The sequence below is a fragment of the Ornithodoros turicata genome, unplaced genomic scaffold (genome assembly GCF_037126465.1).
Source record: "Ornithodoros turicata isolate Travis unplaced genomic scaffold, ASM3712646v1 Chromosome23, whole genome shotgun sequence".
Lineage (NCBI taxonomy): Eukaryota > Metazoa > Arthropoda > Arachnida > Ixodida > Argasidae > Ornithodoros > Ornithodoros turicata.
The window spans coordinates 2,955,037-2,980,322 of record NW_026999342.1 but is presented as its reverse complement, the minus strand read 5'-3'; the positions used below and the strand labels follow the sequence as shown (position 1 = coordinate 2,980,322).

The 25,286-nt window shown below is 45.4% G+C and overlaps 1 protein-coding gene across 1 annotated transcript; it reads right to left on the bottom strand.

Moving 5' to 3' along the window:
* Positions 1-21,181: 21,181 nt before the first annotated feature.
* On the bottom strand, positions 21,182-22,333 carry LOC135373326 (uncharacterized). The gene has a single exon (XM_064606547.1). The coding sequence runs from the start codon at positions 22,331-22,333 to the stop codon at positions 21,182-21,184; it is 1,152 nt and encodes a 383-aa protein (XP_064462617.1).
* Positions 22,334-25,286: the final 2,953 nt, after the last annotated feature.

Here is a 25,286-nt window from a genome sequence, read left to right as displayed (position 1 = left end):
TGGCTTGGTTCTTTGGATTATTGGTTTTCAACTCATTTCTGTTTGCCCACCGTTTTAGGCATTCAAGAACAACATTACTTCCTCTTATAAGTAGAACTCGGAAATTTACGTGCCAAAACCATGAAAATAGACAGATATTTAGACAAAAAAAAAACCTAAACAGGCAAGACCATGCAAAAACAGACACGTTGTAGCACATGCCAAAACTACTTCTAATGTACGCTTCACGACGCAGACTTTATACTGTGGAACTGTAGTGAATGCTACAGAACCATTCGATGACGCCAGTGCCTGACTGCGACGCTGTGCAGCGTCAATCCTCCTTCCTGCACCGCTAGTTCAAGCTCATTGGGTGTTATCGTTGAACCTCTAACATATATTCAGTTTAATGTTATTTCTTCAGTTTATTTTTACTACTCGTTTTCTCCTGTGTTTACTCGTTTATGTAGCTTAAGGCGCTATGGAGTAGACGGCGTTCTGATATCCGTTCATCGGCCACATTTTCTCTTACACGTTTTGTCAACCACACTCTACCTCAGGTAGGCGAATTTAATTCACTGTGGTGACGATGAAAGGTCTCGCCGTTGCTGGCCTCACAGAGGTGGGCAACGTCACGACTGACGGCCTGGGGGAATGTGCATCCTGGTCGACTTCTATAGGAACTGTGCCGACATATGATTTGGTCGAAAGACATTTCATCGAAGATCAAAACGGCAGCGGTCGTTTGATCGATTTTTTATTGGTTCACTTGGAGTGTTGAACGCCGGAGTTCTAAATGCCGTTATCCTAAGCAACATTTAACTGCGTGTAACCCGTTTGCTCGTAAACACATTCCTCATGCTAACCCAGTTTGTCAAATAATAATTGATTTCAAGTATTAAACATTATTGGCAAATAAATAAAAAATAAATGACATTTTTCGATTATTTATGTGTATGTGTAGTGACCCAGATTGCAGATGCATACACTGAATGAGGTTGAACCAAGGTTTTATATGCTGTTAATTTAATATCTTTCGTTGTGCCATGGCGAAATTTCCTTCTTAGCATCGACAGACTTCGAGTGGCTTTCGCGCACATATGGCTATCCCGTTTCAGACCGTTCCCTTTAAATATGTCACCAGCAGTGAGAAGGGTGCTCAGAAGAAACACAGACTATCGGCTGCTCCCAACCTGGGGCAACTTTCTTCAACATGTGTCCGACTGGTTCGTAAATTACAAACGTCTGCAAGTAACCAGCGGTCTCCCTGCAAAAAAAAAAAAAAAAAGAAAGAAAAAAAGAGAAGAGAGAGAGAGAGAGAAAAAAATAATTATAATAAAAATGCAAAAAAAGCAGAGTACCCTGATTGCCAGCTCCGTATGCTCGAATCAAAAGTTACAGAAAAAGAGGTGCGGATGACACAGTGCATGCAGTTTTGAACTCCCTTCGAACAAACGTCTTTCGAACAAACGGCGTCGATCAACCGGCTTTCGATCAAACGGTTTTCGACCAAGCGGCGTTCGACCAAATGGGCGGACACTACGGCGTTCAAACACCCATTGACTCACGATAGATAAAAATAAACTTCCATAAAAATTCGTTCTGACTACATACAAGCAGGACCAAGCTGCTACATAAACTTCAAACTGACACATTAAGCGGCCTTGGTAGTCGCCATTCATTCCACGTTTCGCATCCTATGACCTTGTTCCAAATGCGGGAGAGGAAGACCCGGCCTTTGTGATCTCCCGCCTTTCGGTGCATATGAGCATTCGCATGTTCTGGACGTTTGGTGCTTATGAGCAGCTTCTCCCCTCCTGCTCATTTCCACCAAACGCTCAAAACCACCAACTTTTTTTCGGTGCATATGAGCGTTTGGAGGTTTTGAGCGTTTGGAGGTTATGAGCATTTGGTGCTTATGAGCTACTACCTGACACATCAGGTTTAGAGAAATAAAAAAGTGAAGATGTGGTGTAGTAGCTCATAAGCACCAAATGCTCATAACCTCCAATCTCTCAAAACCTCCAAACGCCCATATGCACCGAAAAGAAGTTGGTGGTTTTGAGCGTTTGGTGGAAATGAGCAGGAGGGGAGAAGCTGCTCATAAGCACCAAACGTCCAGGACATCCGAATGCTCATATGCAACGAAAGGCGGGCGGCCACAAAGGCCGGGTCTTCCTCTCCCGCATTTGGAACAAGGTCATAGGGTGAGAAAGGTGGAATGAATGGCGACTACCAAGGCCGCTTAATGTGTCAGTTTGAAGTTTATGCAACAGCTTTGTCCTGCTTGTATGTACTCAGAACAAATTTTTATCGAAGTTTATTTTTATCTTTATAAAAACTGATGTTCTGAGGCTAGAACAACATAGAAAGGACAAATACATACAAAGCCTCAAATTGCGAAGCCTCAAGAAATTAACGATGAAAGAAGAAAGTCACTGAAAAGGTTAGCCAGCTGTAGGATTCGAACCCACATCTTCAGGATTGCCGGTCCAGGGCTCTACCAATTGAGCTAAGCTAACACACCTTTTTTTTCCCCCAAGGGTGCGTCATCTGAAGGGACAAACCAGCCACTCTCTCTCTCACTCATCCTCCTTTCACTCTTACATTTTTGCTCACTCTTACTCACATTCATACGACGAGATCGACGCAAGCGGCAACTGTTGAACAAGACAGAACTGGGGATGTTCGGAGGCTAGAACAACATAGGAAGGACAAATACATACAAAGCCTCAAACTGTTCTTTCTGCTGTACAATGGTCAGTTGATTACAAACAATAATACATTGTTAAAATTTATCCACATTCAACAGGAATAAATAATCGAAAAATGTCATTAATTTATATTTTATTTATTTGACAAAAATGTTTAATACTTGAAATCAATTATTATTTGACAAAGGGTTGGGGGGATATATTTATTAGACGAAAAGGAAAGAAAAAGGAGGAAAGGTCAGCCAAACGGGACGTCGGCTTGCTATTCCAGAAATAAATAAATAAATAAATAAAGAAAAAGATTAAGAAATAAGAAATAAATAAAAGGAAAGGAATTAGGAAATAAAGGATAAACTAGCAAATGATGGAAGAAGGATGAGCTAGATAAAAGACAAAGATGACAAAAAAGATGACTAACAAACGGTGAAAGAATGATGAGATGGATCACAGAATATGACTTTAAAACGAAAGCATGAGGTTAATGCGTTGAGGGTGAAAGTGGGGCACAGAAGAATGAGATTGCACGACTGAGTTCACAGGCTGTTCATAAGACCTGAATCTCTCAAGAAAGTCAAGACTGCTTTGGTCACAGATCGCTGTGTGTGATCTCGTACTGGGCCGAGCAGAGTGGCCAGAGAAAAGTCCGTGTACCACAGCTCGAGTAGGCGTCGTCTCAGCGCGGCTCGAGGGGTGTCGAATCTGTGACAGTCGAGGAGAAGGTGTGGAACGTCAGCTTCAACAGCGCAAGCGGGGCATTTGAGCGACTGGAGAAGACCCATTTTATAGAGAAGTAGAGTTGTCCTGGTGGCATTAAGGCGTAGTCGGTGTAGAATGGACGCTTCTTGACGCGAGCAGTGGCGTATGGCAACGAAATCCATCGACGGGTCGATAGACCGGAGATGGTCGTTCAGTCGGACAGCGTCCTCTTGAAACTGCCGAGTGCCCTTACGACGGAGTCGCTGTGTTTGTAACCGACACGATGAGGTTGAAAGTGGTAGGAGACAGTTATTGGAGGTGCCGTCCCCATGTGCCCGACGTGCTAAGGCGTCTGCGAGGGTGTTTCCGTGCAGGCTGGTGTGACTGGGTACGCATTGGAAACAGAGGCTATGACCAAAGGATAGAGTGTCTCTTGTTTATTGCGACTATCATGGTGTCTAGGCCAGCGATTGTTCTGGAACAATAATTTGCTAGACCTTCTAGCGCCACCTTACTGTCCGTGAACACAACCCAAGCGCCTGGCGGTGATACCGCTGTGTGGTTCAACGCGGTCAGCATGGCGAAGAGCTCTGACTCAGTAGATGACGTTTCGTAGGGGAGCTTGTGCGCCACTTCAAGGTTTTCATGTGGAATATAAAAGGCTGCAGTGGATCCGCCTTGAGATACTGATCCATCAGTGTACACAGGGGGTCGTTGAGAGTACGCTGAGTTAAGGTGCTCCAGTGTAAGTTGGTGAGCAACAGCGGAAGGTACAGAGTTTTTCTTCAGAAGACCAGGAATGTGGTCACATACAGGGGGCATGTGAAGAGTCCACATTGGCGGGGCATAGGAAAGCACTGATGGTGTGGTGGGGAAGTGGAGTTTCAGGCAGTCAACAGCAATACCAATGCTAGAGTCCGGACACTCAATATCAATGAGCCGAAGATGATGGTAAGGATGCTGGGTGAGGTACCGCGCATATATCCGGAGTGTTCCCACGTCTCGTAGGATGCCTGCTGGTGTTGGTTGGGGGATTAACATGTATGGCATGTTTAATCACTATGTGTCAGAGCGGAAAAGCCTATCAGGTTGTCGAACGGGCTAGGATGAACAACATGGGTCCTTGGACCGCTTCTTGGACACGAAAAAGTGGGTTAGCATGAGGAATGTGTTTACGAGCAGGCGGTTTACACACAGTCAGTCTTGGGAAGTAACTTCGTTACAGTAACTAGCTACAAAAAATGTAACTATTGAGTGTAACTAGTTACTAGTACGGGAAATGTAACTTTTAACTGTAACTAGGTACTTTTCTGGGTATCAAGTTACAGTAACTACACTCTAAGAAAAAAAGGTTGAAAAGGGGTTGAAACGGCGCCCTTCTTCCCAGACAACTTTTTTTCAGCCTACTGGAGGCATGAGTGCGGCGTTTCTACCCCTCTCCCCGGCTATCTCTTCTCAGCGTTAAAATATATGTCGGTGTACTGCCATGTGTGGGGTAGAAATGAAAGGCCGAAGCATACTGCGAAGAGCCCTACGTCACCGCGATAACCAAGGCTGCGTTCGAATATCTCGCGCACGCGAAGCCGCCTTACTAGGCAGCTGAGTAGACCCCTTTGCTTGTCACTATTGGAACAGGCTTGCCTAGCCGAGGCGCCTGTGGCGCCATCTCGTTGCTTACGCAAGAAATGCGTACGGCGCAAGCGCAGCATGACTCTAATGCGCTAAGTTTGTAGGACATTGTGCATAAACTGTCACCTTCACAACGAAACATGTGTTACAACTCTCTACGCAGTTTTAAAAAACATACCACTATGTGCAACTTTACATTTAAAGCCAGCAGAAACAGCGGGCACGCTGGTACCGTCAACGCGCGTCTCCGTCCCGGCTGTCAGATGGTATGGTCAGATGGTGTCAGAGGCGTATAACTAGACTGCATCGATGCGCACTAGGCGGTAGCCGACTGAATAGCGGACTTGGCGAGATTTGGAACGAGACTTAACATGGCGGCACTTCCGGTTAGACCGCTAGGCAGTCGACTAACCGGGGTATTGGAACGCAGCCCAAGTTAGCCTCCGTCTTCCTCGGCACACTGACAGAGCTACCAAGGACGCCGATAAGGTCGTGTGTCGACGTTCGAGCCTGCGGCCCACTTTCTTTTTCTTTCTCCTTTTCCAAACTATGATGTGTTTACTAAAACAAGCTCTGTGCCTGGTGAAAATGCAGTAGGCGTAGGCTGTGATTCTTTGCGCGTGAACAGCTCACAACTGTCAAGGCATACTGTTACCATAACATCCTGCGCCTGCGTGCAAAAAGGGGTGGAAGAGAGTGGGAACAGACGTGATCTCGTGCTCAGACTCGACGGCGCATTCCTCACCGAGGGCGAACTCTGCCACGAAGCTGCTAGTTATTTATGGTGGGCGAAAAGCGGTAGTGCCGGGGCCAGCTGACATCACCACAGTGGAAGACACAATTGGTGCCGCTGCCGCGCTACTGAGCATACCAGAAAAAGAACTAAAGAAGAAGGGGGGTAGTTTCATTTTAAATCGAACAACGTGTGAAAGTCATATTTTTTAATTCGCCTAGAAAAAAATATATGTTAGATGACAGATCAAACGACGCAAATCGCGCCACGTGCGACGCTCGTGCGTGGAGTAGTTTCCGCGTGGGAGAGGAGGAAAGTCTGAGCCTGCTTGAGCGCGCTTTCTTCTGGACCGCATTTGACGGGATCTAGCGCCGCTGATTTTTTACCTAGGAACTGGAGGTTTTTGTGATTGTAGGCTGCACCATAGACAATGTCGACAGCCACCCACAGAATTCTGAGGGCCACAGATTTTCTGTTAAAAAATGTCAAACTTGGACTAAGCGTTCAAAAAGGTCAAACTTTGTTACCAATTTGCTTCATGACGGAACGTCTGAGGACATCGAGCTTAGTGCCATTCGATAGGACGTTGAAAGAACTTTCGTGCATAAAGTTCATTTTTCTCAGTCCAGTGCTTTCTATGTTATTAGCTTGAGAACCGCACCTGGTAGGCGAAAATTGCCAATGTTGCCTCTAAATTTTCTCAAAAATGCCATCTTCGATTTCCATCATTATTTTTGATAAGGTGGCGTCATGTCTCTACTTTAGACCCCAAGTGAGACAATCTTTTATTTTTACCTGAGAGACGCGTAGCGATTTTTTTCGTCAGGCATGGTCCACGAGGCTGCAGCACGCGACCTTCAACCTCTTCTTTGCTACAGGTCTCCCGCTGACGGAGTAATCAATGACCGCACTTCGTGAGCTTGTTGTAGTACCCCCAGAGCATTACTTTACGTTTACCCAATGGTCTCCCAGTTCCGTCAGGCTCATTCAAACAGTGGGAGAGTACATGAGTTGCCTGTGCGCCCTTGACGAGAAGCCCCAGTCCGCGAACATACCGACAAAGTAGTGAGAAGAAACGAACCGCTTCGTAAAGATGTTTATCCAGTGGTAATATAGTAGCTTTTGTTTCAGGTGTCCGCCAGTCCCCCAGGCAGTGTGAAATTCACATCCTTTTCATCGCTAAAAGAACGTTGTGGAAGTTTCGAAAAACGTAAAATGTGCCCATTGCGAGACCCCTGCAGATGATGGCTCCCACCATTGGATTAGTATCATCCGAAAGCTTTACAGGATCTTTCACATGATATAAAGTGACTGGGTTCAAGCGCATTTTTCGTCCGGTTAGTGTCGCAAAACCATGAGCGGTACGCGAAAATGCTGCATGGTCGATCTTAATTATTTCTAAATCGCCAGAATATTTTTCACGATTTATTCCACAGAGGCAGAATTATGCCTGTACTTTGCGCTGCTGGTAAGGTATGTGCCTTTTCTCTTTTTGATTGAGACGCTGGGCTACCTTTCCGTGGCGCGATTTTTCCACACACAGCCGTAGGTACCATAAACCCTCGGTGAGGTCTTCAGTAATCCTTTTGGCATCCGTGCGCTTGAACCCAGTCACTTTATACCATGTGAAAGGTCATATCTAAACCTATCGGATGATGCTAATCCAATGGTTGCATCCATCACCTACAGGGGTCTCGCAATGGACACATTTTACGTTTTGCGAAACTTCCACAACGTTCTTTTACCAATGAAACGGATGTGACTTTCACACTGCTTGGGGGACTGGTGGCAACCTGAAACAAAAGCTACGATGTTACCACTGGATAAAGATCTTTACGAAGCGCTTCGTTTCTTCTCACTACTTTGCCGGTATGTTCGAGGACTGGGGCTTCTCGTCAAGGGCGCACTGGCAACTCATGCGTACTCTCCCACGGTTTGAATGAGCCTGACGGAACTGGGAGACCATTGGGTAAACGTAAAGTGATTCTCTGGGGACACTACAACGAGCTCACTCAGTGTGGCCATTCATTTCTCCGTCAGCGGGAGACCTGTAGCAAAGAAGAGGTTGAAGGTCGCGTGCTCATAGGTGGGGCGCGCAAGGCCGCAGCATCGTGGACCCTGCCTGACAAAAAAAATCGCTGCGCGTCTCTCGAGCAAAAAGAAAAGATTGTCTCACGTGGCGTCTAAAATAGAGGCATGACGCCATCTTTTCAAAAATAATCAGGGAAATCAAAGATGGCATTTTTGAGAAAATTGAGATGCAACATTGGCAATTTTCGCCTACCATGTGCGATTCTCAAGCTAATAACACAGAAAGCACTGGACTGGGAAAAATGAACTTTATACAGCACGAAAGGTCTTTCAACGTCCTATCGAATGGCACTAAACTTGATGTCCTCAGACGTTCCGTGATGAAGCAAATTGGTAACAAAGTTTGGCCTTTTTGAACGTTTACGCAAAGTTTGACATTTTTTAACAGAAAATCTGTGGCCCTCAGAGTTCTGTGGGTGGCTGTCGACATTGTCTATGGTGCAGCCTACAATCACAAAAAACCTCCAGTTCCTAGGTAAAAAAAAATTAATGAATGTACCCCTCGCATTGGTGAGCCCATGTAATAAAGCTGCTGTGTCTTGATTGGAATAGATTGTGCAAAATAAAGATTTGTAATTTGTGACAGCCTTTTTTTGTGCTTCCATTCCTTCGGAACAGTGTGCTGTTCAGTTACTGAACAGTCACTGCTAAGGTAGAAAACATCCCTTCGTTACAGTGTTCAGATTTGAACCGCTTGGGTAGAACTGCTTAATTCAGGAGTGGAAATTTATAGCCCTGTAGGGCAGATCAGTTCTACCTAGTGTAGAACGTCCCACCGCAAAAGGTATAGCATTTATCTCCAACGCGGAGGCAAATTTCGCCTCCTCGAGGTAGACGTAGCTCTCCCATGAGGTATAACACATATGCCTTAAGAGGCGTAATATTCAACCCTGGACAGGTAGAAATCTTCAACGAAGAGGGTAGAGCTGCCACCCCACTATGGGGTAGGTCTGTTCTACGCCTGGGGTAGAAGTGGCAGGGGTTGATTTCATCTCAACTCAGGCAGGGTGGTCCGGACACCATCATCGATTTCCTTTGAAAAAAATATATGTTGTACCGCAACACACATGCACAGAGGAGCAATAAATGTTTTGGCTTTATGTGTTGTGGTCCGTCAGAAAAAAAAAAAAAATCAGAAAGAAATTGACTGGGCTGCGGAGCTTTCTGACGGAGCGACTTTGACATTTTATTTCTCGCTAGCAGATGGTCCTAAACTATAGATTTTTTTGCGCAATATGTCAGGTACAACGGCTTTCAGCCTGCGTAAATATCACGGGTCAATTCTGTTTTGAACTTCAATGAAAAATCGCCAAAGTTGCCACAATGTTCAGATTTTGGTCACATTTGTCTTTACGCTGTACTCCTCCTGTGCGCGCCATCGAGATATATGAAGTACCGGCGTGTAGGCTGAAGCGTGCTCTTTAAATTGATATCAAATTTGTATGTCTGTGCCTTGCCTCCTTTCGGCGAAACGGTGTGGAGTACAGCTATGCTATCAAAAATTGGGTTTTTTGGACGCTCGTTTCTCAGAAACCCCACCTCCGATTTCCTTCATATTTTGTATTTGTATAGCCCAGGCTATGGCCTACACGTGTACGCAAAATGGAAGGTTCCCTCTTAACACAACTCGGAATAGCGCGCAACAAACATGGTGTGCGGAGCACACGATATACATCTCGTCCGGAAGAACCACGCCAGAGAGTTAACAGGATTATTGGCCTCTGCTATTTCCGACGTCTCCGGCCTTGAATGACAGAGCTCAGGATGCAGACCTACCGCAAATCGGGTGCTAGTGGTATACCTTAGTCCGTATTCACCAACTTACTTAAACTATTGGTTTAGTGACGTCGGGTTTAAATCAATCACGTGAGACTTTCGTTCGCCAATCCTGGATCACCACCCCATGCTCTACCACCTGCTGCTGTGAAGCCTATGGCGGCGCACATAGCGAGCTTCCTGCACAGCGCATGCGTATTTCACCAGAGTCTGCCAGAAGCGATGGTAGCCGGTAGGCCTAATCCCCGGTTCACGAAGAATTTTTCATCAAATCTTGGGTAAGTTTCGATTAATATAGTTAATAGAAGCGCCCAGGAGACAGATTTGATCACAATGGGACGAATATTTGCCTCAAATGTTCCATTTCGATCATCCACCCAAGCTACTTAAACTGGTGGTTTAAGCCCCATGCATTTGAATGGGACGTATTTTAAACTAGGGGAGGGGCTAGTTTAACATCGGTCTAAGTATACGTTGCAACTACTGTGGACGTGTGTGTTGAAAAAACTATCGTAGATTGGTTGCGGTAGGTGATGTTGCACTAATTCAAAGTTAACTGGTAAAAATTAAGCAGAATCGTTTTAAATGCACGGTTAGTAAACAAAAACGGCGTAACGCTTGACCGGGGGTACGAAATGCGGCTGTTGTTTTTAGAAGGCGCTATTGCGAACTTTTGCATGACAAACGTAAAAAGCACCGCAAAGTATGGTCAAAGAGAGTGACATCGACATGTGCCACTGGACAAAATCCATATACCAATCCAAGGGACCGAGAGAGCGTGCGGATGGCCGAACGTCAATGTGCATCTTCAAAAACAAAGCATAAGTAGTGCTGGCGCTTATTATGAGCGTTATCTCCTGTGATACACACTGTAGGCACCCCTGTCATTGTACAGTAAGAGCAATAACGTGCTAGATGTTTGTTTCGAGCCCCGATGGAGAAATTGGGGGCGTTATCCACTGGCATGCTTATCAACCATCCCAGTATCTATCATCTCTTCGCAGCGTATCTAATCTCCAGAGACTGATCACTGATAGGACTGATCATAAAGTGCATTAGCGTCTTGCGGCTGTTGTGTGGGTACTATCAAGGCATGGAGATATTGCATGTTGTTGCACTACACTGAACACGAAATCTGGGCAGATTTTACGTTCCCCGATTATGAAAATACCGGAGCAAAAGCTAAGGAGGTCCCCATTTCCCCTGGATTCACATGCAAGCATAGATGAAACTGAAATGTGTGTTTTACTTATTTCAGCATGCCACAGCAGAACAGACCAATAAAAATATGTTATTCAGGTATCGTGTTGCCACTGCTACATTAGAAAACATTCAAAGGGACAGCTGCTTCCTTCTATATTGATTTATCATTTGGTAACGGTAGATGTGCTTTTGTAGGGCTGCTTCTGCAAAAGACACTACACAGCAATGTGCTAAAGGGGGCTGCAAACCTTTTGGAAGCGTCATTACTATTGCAGGTACATAACCATGACCAATCACTCACAGCTTTTCTGCATTGTATAAGCACATATATTCTGGAGATCCTCTCTTGAAAATTTCTGCTATGGACTCATTCATCACAACAACTTTGTATTCGTGAGCTTTTTGTTTATATTCAGACAATAAAGGCTATTACGTAGTTCCACAAGGATGACTTTTTTCATAGAAGCGTGCACTCTGCATATCCTGCTCAATTAGTTGTCAAGGTCACATGAGAACATAAGTGAGCAATGGCGCACAAGGAAAAAAAAATCCTTGCTACATTCCACATGCTGACTCCACCAATATATCTGAGGTGTCGTACTGCAGTACGTTTGAATTGCACAGGAATAAAGGGCAATGTGTACAGAAACTTTGAAGCTCTCTTGCTCCTGTTGAACTGCACTTAAAGTTGAAAATTAGATCAACTGCAATTACTGCATATAGCACCTTCCAGATGAATATAACAAAACATAGACTACAGACTCATCAATAGATAGTATTGACAATTATAACAGGAGTCAGCTGGTTCATGCAACATCAAAATGGAAATGTCGTTCCTCCATACTGCAGCATGAGCGCATGGATAAATTGTACATGGCCACATGACAGTTGTCAACTACTTAAAAGAAAGTTAGCTTGCGTTGACATGGGTACAGATTTGTCCAGCCACTGCAGCCGTCTATATCCACACTGAGCACACAAGCACATGGAAGAACATGCACCCATGTTAACAGTAGCTATCGTTCTTTTACGTTACTCACAGCTGCCGTATGGCCGCATAGTTTATTTCTGTGCTCATGTGTTCAGTGTGGATATAGACGACAGTAGTAAAGCAGGGTAAACAAGCACCCATGTTACACTAGCTCTCCTCCTTTTACGTCGTAGATAGCTGTCATATGGCCACAGAGTTTATCCATGTGCTCATCTGTTCAGTGTGAATACAGCGCTAAACAAAAAATCGTGTCCCTTTTGTGCCTCCTGAAGCTCAAGGCTTTTCTTTCAAGCAAAAATGTACGCATGCTGTTCTGCATCATTTTGTGAGCAGGACTGTTAAAAATTACTCGACGAACTGCAGCTTTGCACTGGTGTGATCTGTGCACTCTTTTTGTGTAGCCTCATATCCTGTAGAGGTAAATCTTAAACATGAACATGTTTGACAGAGGTGTGCCTGGTTGGGTAGAAACTGAACAGGATCAACGTGGCTCCAACCAAAGTTAGCCCTGTTAGTTCATCACCCCTGAAGAAGGAGCCGGTTCGGCTCCGAAACGTCGGGACCCCTCTTTCGAGCTAATTGTGGTTGGAGCCACGTTGATCCTGTTGAGGTAAATCTTAAGAATCGAAAAACACATTCCTATGGAATCATGCGACATGATTTATCCACCTGCATCCACATTGCAATCATGCTTCTATTCATTGCAAATGCCACAATACCTCTTATTGTAATAAGAAAATTTATTGACGGTAACAACACACAACATACAACACACCCGAAACACTACCCTCTAATTTGGCTGTGTTGTGCATGTCTTCAACGTGTTCTGAATAGCTGAGTTACAAAATAGTGAACCAAACCAAATCCTGCTAATATGCCATATGTGTAGTACATCACTTTACCTTCAATTATGTTACAACTTGCTCTCCTTGCACTAGCTCAGGTGCATGCTAAGTGTCCACGGTTTTTGCTGTATGACATGTCCTGTACATTGGTACTCTCATTTCAAACCAGCTCTCCTCTTCCTTGACTCGCACTCCACCCATAAATGTACAGCAGTGAGTGGAGAATAAACAGAATATCGGCATACTACGGTCACAAAGTTCTGGTGTTATCAGCATCATGACAAATGATTCTAACATCTATGGATCTGTCATTCGAAACAGTGCCTGAATGCTGTTGCAATACAAGATACCACATACATACATTTACTGTTGGAAAGCCTTCACATCATCACCAGGAGAATATGTGGTGTCTCGTGCACACTGCTTTCACTGCATGACTGGCACCAAATGCCTGTGACGTATGATTGTATATGTGTCAAACCTGATTATTTATTTTGTTTCAGGTAAGCCGTTCTTCAATGCCATATGTGAAGAAAATAATTGCTATACAAATTTATTGCTATTCAAATATGTGACTGGCATTAGCTTAGGCACACCATGCCATGCCCCACAAAAAACATGTCTGTGTAAGAGCTAGCTTCACTATAGGTTCAGAAATCTTGTGGTTGTGTGTGTGGAATTTTTCATTTCTTTTTAATGGGAAATTGACAGTACTACTGTTTCTTTTTAGAACCCCCCCCCCCCCCCCCCCACATTTTCTATGGCACTCTTAGGGGTGCTAAAGTTCAGTAAAGTGGACCGAAGTAGTTACATGCTCTTCTTGTGTGCCAACGTAATGCATATGGCCAGAATCTGTGAAACTGTTGCTTTGGGTGCTGGTATCTTGCAAACCATCTCCCATATGACATGTATTAATTACCAGAAGTTGCCTGAAGGCTCTGCATGTCCACCACTCATTACTGAAGTTAGGTGGTTAGTCATGCAGAGGCATCTACATTATCTTACCACGAATTCAGCATTGTGTCCCATAAATCTGCTCCCAGGCTTGTCCTTGATGATACAGTACACCATGCTCACTACATTAAACTGTTCACCTGCATAGATTTGTGCTGACACAACTGGATCAATATGTCGGCTTCTGCAAAGTGACAACTACCAATGTGTAAAAAAAAATAACTAAAATTGCAGAAGAAAGACATACAATCATGTAAATTTTAATAAAGGTAATACAGCACATTGTAGCTAAGATGCACATGATTTCAAGTTGCATCCTTTTCTTTGTATAAGCTTATTTGCATTGTGTCCAATTTTCCACTGCAGACTTCCCCTTACGGTATGATACAGGTCAATGTAGAAAGCGAGCAGACAATAATCAGTGCTGCTGTTTGCTGTAGCACTGAGATTTTATGCTAGAATGAGCATCTCTAGGTGTGCCTTGCTGTAGTATTCCACTGTGTTGTTTCTCAAGAAATAGCACAATCTCTCAGTACAAAGGTGCGCAGTCAAACTGCATAACCACACAGTGCAGAAATGCAGCCTGTGCAATAATTTTTCATAGCTTTATCATCTGTGTAAACGAAAATTAGTTGAAGCAGGCCACAAATACGGATGATGCAAACATGTAAGCCTCAAACGCCCAGTTGCTGAGTTGCTTGAATCCTCGTCTGTATTTCTGGATGTCTGCAATCCAGTAAAGCATGGAAAACTGGGAATAGTCTGAGAACTATTGCATGACTGAAAAACTACAAAAAATGTCAAGAAAACGGTGAAGAGCCGCTGAAGTAAAAATTCCCTAAATAAGTTTACACAATTGTACAATGGCGATTATCTTTCTCATGGCATCACACAGGCCTCTTATGTCATTTCACAGTCAAAGTTGAGTGATCTGTGTAAGAGTGAAGTGATAACTGTAACTGCATCGCTATGCAAATTCTTTTGTAAATTTAAAAAAAAGCCTGAATAAGGAGTGATTTCAAAGATCGTAGTGAATGATGCAGTCATCTTCCTTCTGTCCACGTCTCTTTGCTGCGGAATGAATTCGTACCAACTACCCCGCCTTCATATGCTTGTTTAGTGCATGATGTGCTGTTGGCAGCCGTATTATAGCATGGCATGAGCTGTGGGGAGTTTTTAGGCATTGGTGGTGGTGATGGTTTGGCATGTAATGGTACGATGATAATGCCAGTGAAATTGCTTACAATGCCAGTGTGGAGTCGAGAGAGAAGTTTGTAAAGAATGAGCATGGAAAAATAGATAAGTCCCCAACCAGGTGTGTAGAAGTGTTTCCTGAAAAAGTGTTTCCTGAATAATATATGGCTTTGAACAAATAAGCTCAACACAATTATTGAACAAAATGGCAGCACAGGCTTGTTTGTGGCTGATGTTGCAGCTGTTGTTGTGTGTGTTTTCTTTGGTTCTTTCCTGTTTGCTCCATCCTTGAAACACCACTATTGAAACCGGTATAAGATATCATTCTTTACGAGGTATTTGGTTCATTTTAACATCTGTATTTTGTGAACACAATCTCAATAAACTACAAATTCTGAATGGCTCGGATGCAGTGTAATGGCATTAAAGTGTGGCCGTTTATTTTTGCAATTATTACGTCTGTGATGTCAAGTGCATCATAGCAGATGACAAGTAAGGACAAATATATACATTAGGTATGTTCCCATTGTGTGAAATTTCATCAGAGCAAGAGACTGTCGCAACGTAAATGATGTATCTCTGTTGGCTGAACAGAACATTCAATTTAGTGCTTAATGATTTTTACAATAATCTTATATGCTGAAATGCAGAAATAAAGGAGATCAGAGGTAAGCACAGCACCGCACTAACAGGGGGTCACGACACTGGCAACTTCCACGCTCACAAGCAGGGACGCCCTAGGTAATTGACGAAAACAGCGCTAAACAAACAAAGAAAAACACACACACACATGACGAGGACGTAAACAAGGCAGCACCATGAGTACGTTTTCCGTAGGAGTCACACTCCAAAGAAACACAGCCAGCAAAGAGATGGTCTAACGCGTTGCAGATTTGTGACACGTTGAAAGTACCACGTCGAGTTATGCGTATGGGAGTCACCTGCAGGATAAGGTCACCCTTGCATCAGTGTTCTTTCTGTTTACATAGCCTACAGTGATCAAGCACTTTACACACGTTGCGAACGTGATATCAGGCTCGAAAGCGTATAAAAGACTCTGCTGGAATGCCCCATCAATCGAGAGGCTATCTTGATCGTTGCAGTTCACCACACAGGCCTCACAACAGACGATAAAAAAGCGATGGTCGATGCGGATGACGTTATTATACGCATCCACAATCGACGACCGAACACCGACAAAAGCACAACGATCACCTGCGCGAGGATATCTACTGCTGCCTTTCAAATAACATGGCAAACGCTCTCTTTTTAGCGACCATATCAAGAGCTTGTCATTCACAAATACAGAGGTAGGCATAACGCATAACCGACGATTACCGACACCCCGATCCGCAACCACCTGCAGCAGCGCCAGCGCCGCCTGAACTTTTCTTCCGTTAACATCATAATCAAAAAACAAACGGGAGCCTTCCTCTTCACAATCCTGTCGTCTGCTACGTTCTCCCTCCCCTCAACCATCTCGTGCCAATGTCAATAGCGCGCATGCGTTGTGGTCGCCCTTTGGTCAACCGCTCTTCATAGCCGGAGAGATCACGTGATCGATTTAAACCCGACGTCACTAAACCAATGGTTCAAGTCGGCTGGTGAATACGGACTCTTGAGTCTTTCTGACTCATTTTCTCACAGTCGAACTTCAATGCCGTTCAAGTTCAACGACGTTCTGAGTCGGTGACTTCTATTTCCGACATGAACACCAAGTACAGCAGGGATCGCGTGTACTGTGCCGACTATTTCGAAAAGCAGTATCTATAGTTACTGCTTTTCGAAATCGCAGATTTCCCATTTCGAAGCCACCTCGCATCACACACTCTAAATCGTTTCACACCTTTAAAGGTGTAAAATAGGTGTATTAACAAAGATCACACCCCTTTCACACCCTACAACTTTGTTTTGGAAGTTCCTGAGGGTGTAACAATGGTGTACTACACCCTCAGGTGAAATATGGTGATAAGTGTGTCGCCTGGGTGTATAAAGGGAGTATGGTTATTTTCGTTCACATGAACAAAAGTAAATATATACAACAACAGGGAACGGGAAGTTACATTACAAAAGTGCATGGCGTGGATTTACAACACGTCTACCATCTGATAATGTATGCAGATAGAGATGATCTGTTGAGATAGTGCTTGAATTTCTTAAAACACGTTGCTCCTCATTGCAAGACAGAACAAATACACGATAGTGCTCATCATTCTCAACTGTAGTTAATGTTTGTACGAGAAAAATGGTATCAGAGTTAATAACATATATGCCTGTAATCTCAACGAACACGGGTAAGTCCTCCTCGGAAGATTCTTTGGCAACGACACAGCCAACAGCAAATGTGCTATCATTACCAACTGCACTTTTCACACAGACTCTGCGTGAATATCACGCTCATGAATGTAACTCTAAATTGCTTCTGGGGCATGTTGAAGTAGTATCTCCTTGGAACCATCAGTAGATGTGGCATTTCTGATGAAGGGCTGCGACCACACATACATTTGATAAAATTCATGTCTTCTTGCTAATGAAAGGGTTATGTTCTTAAAATTTCGAGTTTTTCTAGCAACATCTTTAAAATGCTAGTGTTTCCCTTCGAAACGCATACACCATAGAGCTAGGAGAGGGCCAAACATCCTGATGAGTAGCGGATAATGAACAATGTAATCCATTTTACAGGGGTTAGATATTTGTGGGTACCACACTGCAAATCCTTGAAGAAACGAATAAATGCAACCTTCTAAGTAATGAACATGCATATGAGGGAATTGCCTGCTCATGAGAAGGTCTACAATTTCGCGAAAGGCTATATACAGCTGCCATGCCATACATGATTGTCTGTTTGTCGGCTGTGCATGTTTACACACATATTTAATCACCTTGATGTGCATACATATATGGACCTCAATGTGATTATATGCAATATGCTGGTAATTGTGAATACACAGTTACCAGCATATTGCCACGAACCCAGCAGTTTTATTCAGCGTTACACCCTTTACACCCCAATTGCCATGAGGGTGTTAAAATACACCTTAAAAGGTGTGCGCCATGAACATTTTGATTTACACCCTTTAAGGTGTAAAACGATTTAGAGTGCACTTCATTTGTCTTCTCTTTTCCTTTTTATCTTTTTAACGACATTGTGACCGCCTCTGCGGTTATGCTGTAGTTCTGTAGACAATTTCACTTACGATTGTCTAGATCGAAAACCCACGTCTGGTCGGGAGCATCTTTATTGTCCGACTGCTTCTCCTCTTTCGAGGATGTACATGGTATTGGCTTACATAAACATCTATCGGTGTCGGGGGGCCTCTGGCCTCGTCTGAATCACGTGGCGGATTGGCGCAGTGCTTTTGTCTTGTCTTCGACTCGAAGTGCTCGAGTTTCGCACGTTTACACTCGGCCATCCTGCCATGCTCTCGTCCCGAGAGCACAATACAGAACGCAACACAAAACTCAACTACATTACAGTTCATGAGTATCTGAAAGAACGCCAAATCTATTCAATAACAGAAACTTCGTAGTTGCAAAATATGCAACAAAACCAAATCAATCAGTCACAAAATACGATATATGAAACTAAACATCACTGTCGCTGAGGACGTCGTCGCAGTCCTCCTTAGTGAGCTTAAACAATTTCATTTGACTTGCATGAGCAGTCGTGGTGTAAGTCGGACGTGTCGACTTTGCCGGAACACGAAGATTGGTTACACGGTAGGTGTCCGCTGAGAGGACTTCCATAACAATGAACGGTCCGCGGCATTTTGGTTGTGTCTTTGTCGGTTGTCCCGTGTGTGTTGGGAGTCGCTTTATTACTACGACGTCACCGACCTTATAGCTCGGTGCAGTGGTGCGATGTTTGTCGTACCCCTCCTTACTCTTTTCCTTCTGCGCCTTCATGGCTTCGATGGCCTCTGCTCTTAGTTCAGCTGGCGGCACGTACTGAGGGTCGGGCAGAACACTGTTCAGGTTTCCGCCATGAAACACAGGGGAGTATCCGTACAACAGTTCAAATGGTGATATTCCCGTTGATCGGCTTTGCGCAGCATTGATGTTTCGTTCGACTTTGTCAAGGTGCGCATCCCAGTCTCGATGAGTGACATTCTCCATTGATGTCGCGATAGCTGGAATTAGAACGCGGTGAATTCTCTCAACCTGTCCGTTTGCTTGTGGGTGTTGCGTAGACGTAAGACAATGCTTGATGCCGCGAGATTCACAATAGTTCTCAAAGCTTCTGGACGTGAAGCAAGTGCCTCTGTCCGTTATCACCGTCTTGGGTTGCCCGTGGGGGTTGATGAGCTCGTCCATAAACCGCAAAGCAAACTTGACTTCGGTGCTCGGGTACGCACGTATCTGGACGAACTTGCTGTGGTTGTCAACCAACACGGGGAGCACTGTGTTTGGGCGACTACTCCTTACAAATGGTCCCAGGTGGTCCATGTGCACAACCTCGTATGGGCGCGTTCCCGGAGGTATAGGGTGCAACTTCCCCTGCTGTTTCCCTCCTGGCTGCTTGTGGAAAAGACATTCAATGCAGTCCTTGATGTAACGCTTTGTGTAACTTTGGATCTGAGGGAACCAGTAAGTGTGGTCCACAGTTTTGTCTACGGCGAAGTGACCCGCGAGGTCATGGTGCTGAATCAAAATTAACTTTCTCGGCGACCTAGGGACGACGAACAGGTCCCTTTTACGGTTTCCGTCCTCGTATACTCGGTACAGGATGCCCTTTGACAGCTTATATCCCTGTATCTTGGAGTTCTCCAACGGGCTTCTCTCCTGTTTTGGCTTGCTCAAAGCTTCCATTATCATTCGAAGCTCCTCATCTTACGCCTGTATCATGGCTATCTTGTCTTCGACGGGGACCGTGTAGTACACGTTTCCTGTGCATAGCTCTGGCAATCTCTCAGAGTCACATTCGCGGTTTTGCACTTCATCACGTTCATCTAGAGCTGCACGACTCAAGGCGTCTACGTGTGCCATCCGTTCTCCAGGTCTATGCTGAAATGTGTAGGTGTACTCGCTCAGCTGGTCTAACCATCGTGCTACTTGTGGTCTGGTGGATGTTGTTTCCCTCATGTGGGCCACAACGGTACAGTCTGTCACGATTGTGAAATCAGTGCCAAGGAGGAACGGGCGGAGTCTCCCTACGAACCACACAACGGCCCAGAGTTCCAGATGAGTAGAGTGGTATTTCTCCTCTGCCACGTTGGTGCGCCGGCTGACGCAGTACACGAGATGCCATTTGCCTTCCGTATCCCTTTGTAGAAGGAGACCCGAGAGGCCTTGTTGGCTGGCGTCTGTGTTCAATTCTGTCGCTGCTGTTGGGTCATACAGCCGTAAGACCGGCTTTTGAACCAGGAGTTCTCGGAGCTTCTCAAATGCCTCGTTGGCTGTCGATGTCCACTCAAAGTCGCTACCAGAGTTCTGAAGTCTGTGTAGCGGAGCTGCAATGCTTGCATAACGCGGTATGAACTTTTTAAAAAATCCCGTCAGTCCACGGAATCGCCTCACCTCTAAGGCTGTCTCTGGCGTCTTGAACTTTGAAATCGCAGATAACTTGTTTGTACCAGGACGTATCCCTTCTGGCGTCAGCACAAATCCCAGGTACTCCACGCGGTCAGCCGCAAAAACGCACTTTTGCAGGCGCAACGTCAGGTTTGCTTTTCTTATGGCTCCAAGAACCTTCTCTAGCTTTTGAAGCATCTCAGTCCAGTCGCGCGCGGCCACGATAATATCATCGAAGTAGCAAGACGCAGTGGTCCAGATCAATGGTCCAAGTGCTTGCGTGATCATTCTCTGATACACTGGTGGTCCGTTGGCCAGACCGAAAACCATGCGCGTTGGTTCGAAATGGCCATCTGGTGTGGTGAATGCTGCCTTTCCCCGCGATTCCTCTGCCAAAGGAATATGGAAATACCCGTTTGCCATGTCGAGCACAGTGAACATGGTGTGTCCGGAAAGGCGGTCCAATATGTCATCTATAACTGGGAGTGAAAATCGATCTTTCACTGTCTGCTTATTCAAACGGCGATAGTCAATGACCATTCGGTAGTCTCCATTCTTTTTCTTCACAAGCAGTACAGGGCTACTGTACTCGGACTTACTATCGCGCACAAGGCCACATGCCTTCAATTCGTCAACGATATCGCGTATAATTGCTCGATCATGATGGGAGGCGCGGTAGGGAGGACGGGAAACAGCCTTACTTCCAGGTATCTCCGTTATGGTCATCTCCGCTACACTGGTACACCCGAGCTCTTGCATGTGCAAAGCAAAACAGTCTCGGTAGTGATTGAGAAGGTTGCAGAGTTCTTTCCTCTCGCCGGGATTAACGTTTGGTCCCACGCTAACGTCTTCTGCGTAGATGGGTTCAATTGTGAGCACCTTCGTTGACGATGCACACATCAGCATGTGGAGACACTTCTTCCACTTCCGGTTTACGCGAAAGTACCTGTCCCGCCTTTAGGGCTAGCGTTGAGTGCCCGTGGTTTGTCACTGGTATAAGCTGTTCTTCCGTATGCCCAGTAGATACAGCTGACACGAACTGCACCGTCAGGGGCGGTATCTCAACTGATTCTTGAGCACATATAGTGCCTCGACGTATGGTCAAGTCTTCCAAAACCCTCTCAAATTCTGGGGACTGTGTCTTGTTTATTAGAAGCGAGACTCCTCCGTCTCGGATTAGCACTAGATTTGGGGAGTCGATAACGTCTGTGCCCACGATCACATCAGGGCCAGGCAAGCAGCTGTCTTCCACGACGAAGAAGCGAACTTCAGCAATGTCTATGTTGTCTACGCAAAGATCTGCAATGATCTCACCGAGGGAAGTCTGGCTTCCACCCACACCACGTATGGGAGCGCCTGGTTGAGCAATGAGCTGTTTGTTCAACTTGGCAGCGAAACTAAGCTTCGTGAGACTGATGTCAGCCCCGGTATCCAAGACTGCGATGACTTCTCGGCCGCACACTATGGCGTTCTTGTATATCATTTTGCACCTCTCGTTCTCTGTTGCCCGCATAACTGTCTTGGGGGCTGTCTGGGAAGTGCAGTTCCTCGATCGGTGACCCTCTTGGTTACATTTCGAGCAGCGTTGTGGTCTCTTAGGTTCAGGACAAGCGCTCGCATAATGCCCATACCCTTGACAGTTGTAGCACTTCGTCTTGGACTGATCGTTGCCCTTTTTGCTTGTACTGGGTGCAGAGTCGTTCGACGACGTTTTCACCATAGTCCCAGCAGTTCCAGTCGTTTTCGCTGGCGTACTTGTACGGCGAGTTGTGCTCGCTGGAAACTGACTTTCTCGTGCCTTTCGGAAAGCTTTATACCCTCTGATGGCGCGAAGCAGATCATTGACAGTTCCATATTCCTTGTCTCGCAAGGAGTAGCTCATTTTTGTCGAGTGGGGAGTTTGAATTATCTCCCTAATTGTGTCACTCACACTCAGCTTCAACTTGACGCAAAGTCTCTCTTTCTCACGGACATATTTTAGTATGTCCTCTACGTCCTGTTGCACTCGTTGCGACATTCGGCGCCAAAGATCGATTGACTCTCGGTGTGCACAAACGCAGATTCAAAGGCAGTCTCAAACGCATCCCACGTTGTGCATCTACTGGCAATTGAGCCTAACCAGGTTCTCGCAGTGCCCTTCCTTTTCAATCGAGCCACATTCAGCTTCTGCTCTTCGCTCCATCTCGCAAATCCCGCCGTTTGTTCGAATTCGGTTAACCATTCCTTTGCTCCAATAACATCGTCCGCACCGCAAAAATCTTGAATGGCACTAAATGGATCGGGGTGAACATACATCGCTCGAGATACCCCGTCGGACGGTGTCTGTGCAGGAAAGCGTTGTAGCAATTGAGCGAAGGTGTCCATCATACGCAGCAGAGTAACTTCAGTGACATTTGAAGTAGAAGTGGTCCCACCTGTGTTGGCAAATCCTTCTTGAGTCTCAGTTGAACGCGATGCAGGAGGCACTGCAGCAGCACCCTCAGTGATGCCTGATTGTCCACTCAGTTGGTCAATCCCTCGTTGCAGTTGTTGCCGTTGGTCCAACCTTTACCTCAAGTGCTCGGGTGACGTCCCACGTCCTGACTCTCGTCGACTCAGTCATCCGCGGTGATGGACGGGGTGATGTCAGAATCGGTGCTGAGCGCTGGCACGGCATCCTTCTTGTTCTCGACGGATGTGCTTGACGGTACTGACGTCTTCGGTGCGACCCGCTTGCGAAGCATTATACACCGTTGTCAAGTCACGCCACAAACTCACAATAAAACTCAAAGCCCAAGAATCCGTCGTATCCCACTTCTGAGTGTAGACAATTTCACTTACGATTGTCTAGATCGAAAACGCACGTCTGGTCAGAAGCATCTTTATTGTCCGACTGCTTCTCCTCTTTCGAGGATGTACATGGTATTGGCTTACATAAACATCTATCGGGGTTGCGGGGCCTCTGGCCTCGTCTGAATCACGTGGCGGATTGGCGCCGTGCTTTTGTCTTGTCTTCGACTCGAAGTGCTCGAGTTTCGCACGTTTACAGTTCCTTACCCTCAAGCCTCAAAACAATAAGGACTGCCATCTTTGCAGAATATAGACATGGCACAGCCTAGGCTGCCACTGAAAAGAAGCATGTGTCATATGACCGCCTTGAGTTTCTACACGCGAAAGAAACAACGAAAATCAGGACAGGACAAAGAAGAACTGTACAGAGCAGTGCAACGCTGACTATTGTAACAGGAGATTTGTTGGAAAGCAAAATACCGGTGCAAGTTCCGCGTGACCTGAATGGGAAAGGTCACTAATTCGAACTTCAGCCATTCGCTTGCGAAGGGAGGTGTTTGTCCAAGGGTTTCTGTCCTCGAGAGTAGGCTATATTTTGTTTGAATATACACAGTGCTTGGATATGACCAGTACCCTCGCACGGGGTGCAAGAGTGATGCGGTATAGCCTCGTAAACGAGATAAGATCTTTACAAGGGTCTAGTTCGATTACCCATGGTCAGACCTTTGACAAGCAACATGGAAGACGTTCCGAAAATCCCCTGGCCGATGTATGAAGGGTCATTTGATTTAGTGTCCTCTGTGGACGTTAACGTTAAAGGTCGCTGCAAGGCGTGTCAGAAGACTTATTCCTGCAGTAAAACATCTACGTCGAAGTTGAAAAAACATTTGTGTAAGCTTCGCAACCGTCGTACGCGTAACTCGTGCGTATAAAAAGAAATACGAAGCCTCGTTATCGTCGTAGGGCACTTATGCCAGGGGCCCGCTCTGACCGAGGGACGCAGAGTCGAGACAACACGTCTTCACACTTCGAGCTTCGAGAACAGACTCCTTTATTTCACACTATGTACAGTAAACGAAATCGGAGCATTGGTTTATGTGAGTTACAATATGTTGCTTTAGGCACGTACAGACCACCCTGTCGGGGAAGCGTACCCTGGCCCGTGGTATCCCATTGCAAGTTATGACCAACGTGTCAATGAGGGCAAACACACGCACTTGCCGTGTTTATGTCTGGCGTTTCAGAGTACAGCTCACATTCGGCCATCCTAAATAATGTTTCGCCCTCGAAACACAATAAAACGACTTCATGGATTATGACATTGCAACAAAATAAAAATGGAAACAACATGGAAACACATCCTGACAGAGAAACATTGGTAAATGGTTTACATAGTATAAAAGTGTAGCTCGTGGTACATAACTGAAGTCGTGCCCGTAACGCTATACGAAGCATCGTAAATACATCGTCATCAGCTTTCTTACACAATGGTTAATAATACTGTTGTGAATAAAAAGTAGATGCATAGCAGTGCAACGCATTGAACAACACGTGACACTGTAACAGTCAAACTCAATCTTAACCCACGTGTCGGGTAGCATATGTGACTTCAAAAAAATATAAGGATTAATGATAACTCATAAAGGAAACAACTCTGGTGACCATGAAATTGTGGTGCATTTCATTCAGTATCAATACTTTCGTCGCTGTCACCATCGTCTACTTCATTCGTTTCCCGGGTAGTATGCCATAGCTTTAGTTGGTCAGCGTGCGCTGTAGTGCGGTAGATACGTTTTGATGCTTGATTCATGTGTGTTATGCGATACGTGTCACTCGGTAAGACCTCGTCGATCACCATGGGACCTCGGTATTTCGTCTGAGTTTTCGTAGGTTGCCCAGTATGAATTGGGAGTCGGCGAACAACAACGATATCTCCCACGGCGTACTGTGGGGGCGCAGTTCTTCGCAAATTATAACGTCGTGCTTGTTGTTGCTGCGCTTCGATTGATTCCCGACCTTGTTGCCGTACTTACTCAACGCTTTCTCCCGGTTCTTCTTCGACATCGAGTGGTCGCATGCAACTGTCGCTGTGTCTCGCATGAAAGCCATATAACATCTCGAATGGTGTCTTTCCCGTTGTCTTGCTGCGACTGTTATTTAAGTTTCTTTGAATTTGTTCGAGATTTTTGTCCCAGTCTTTA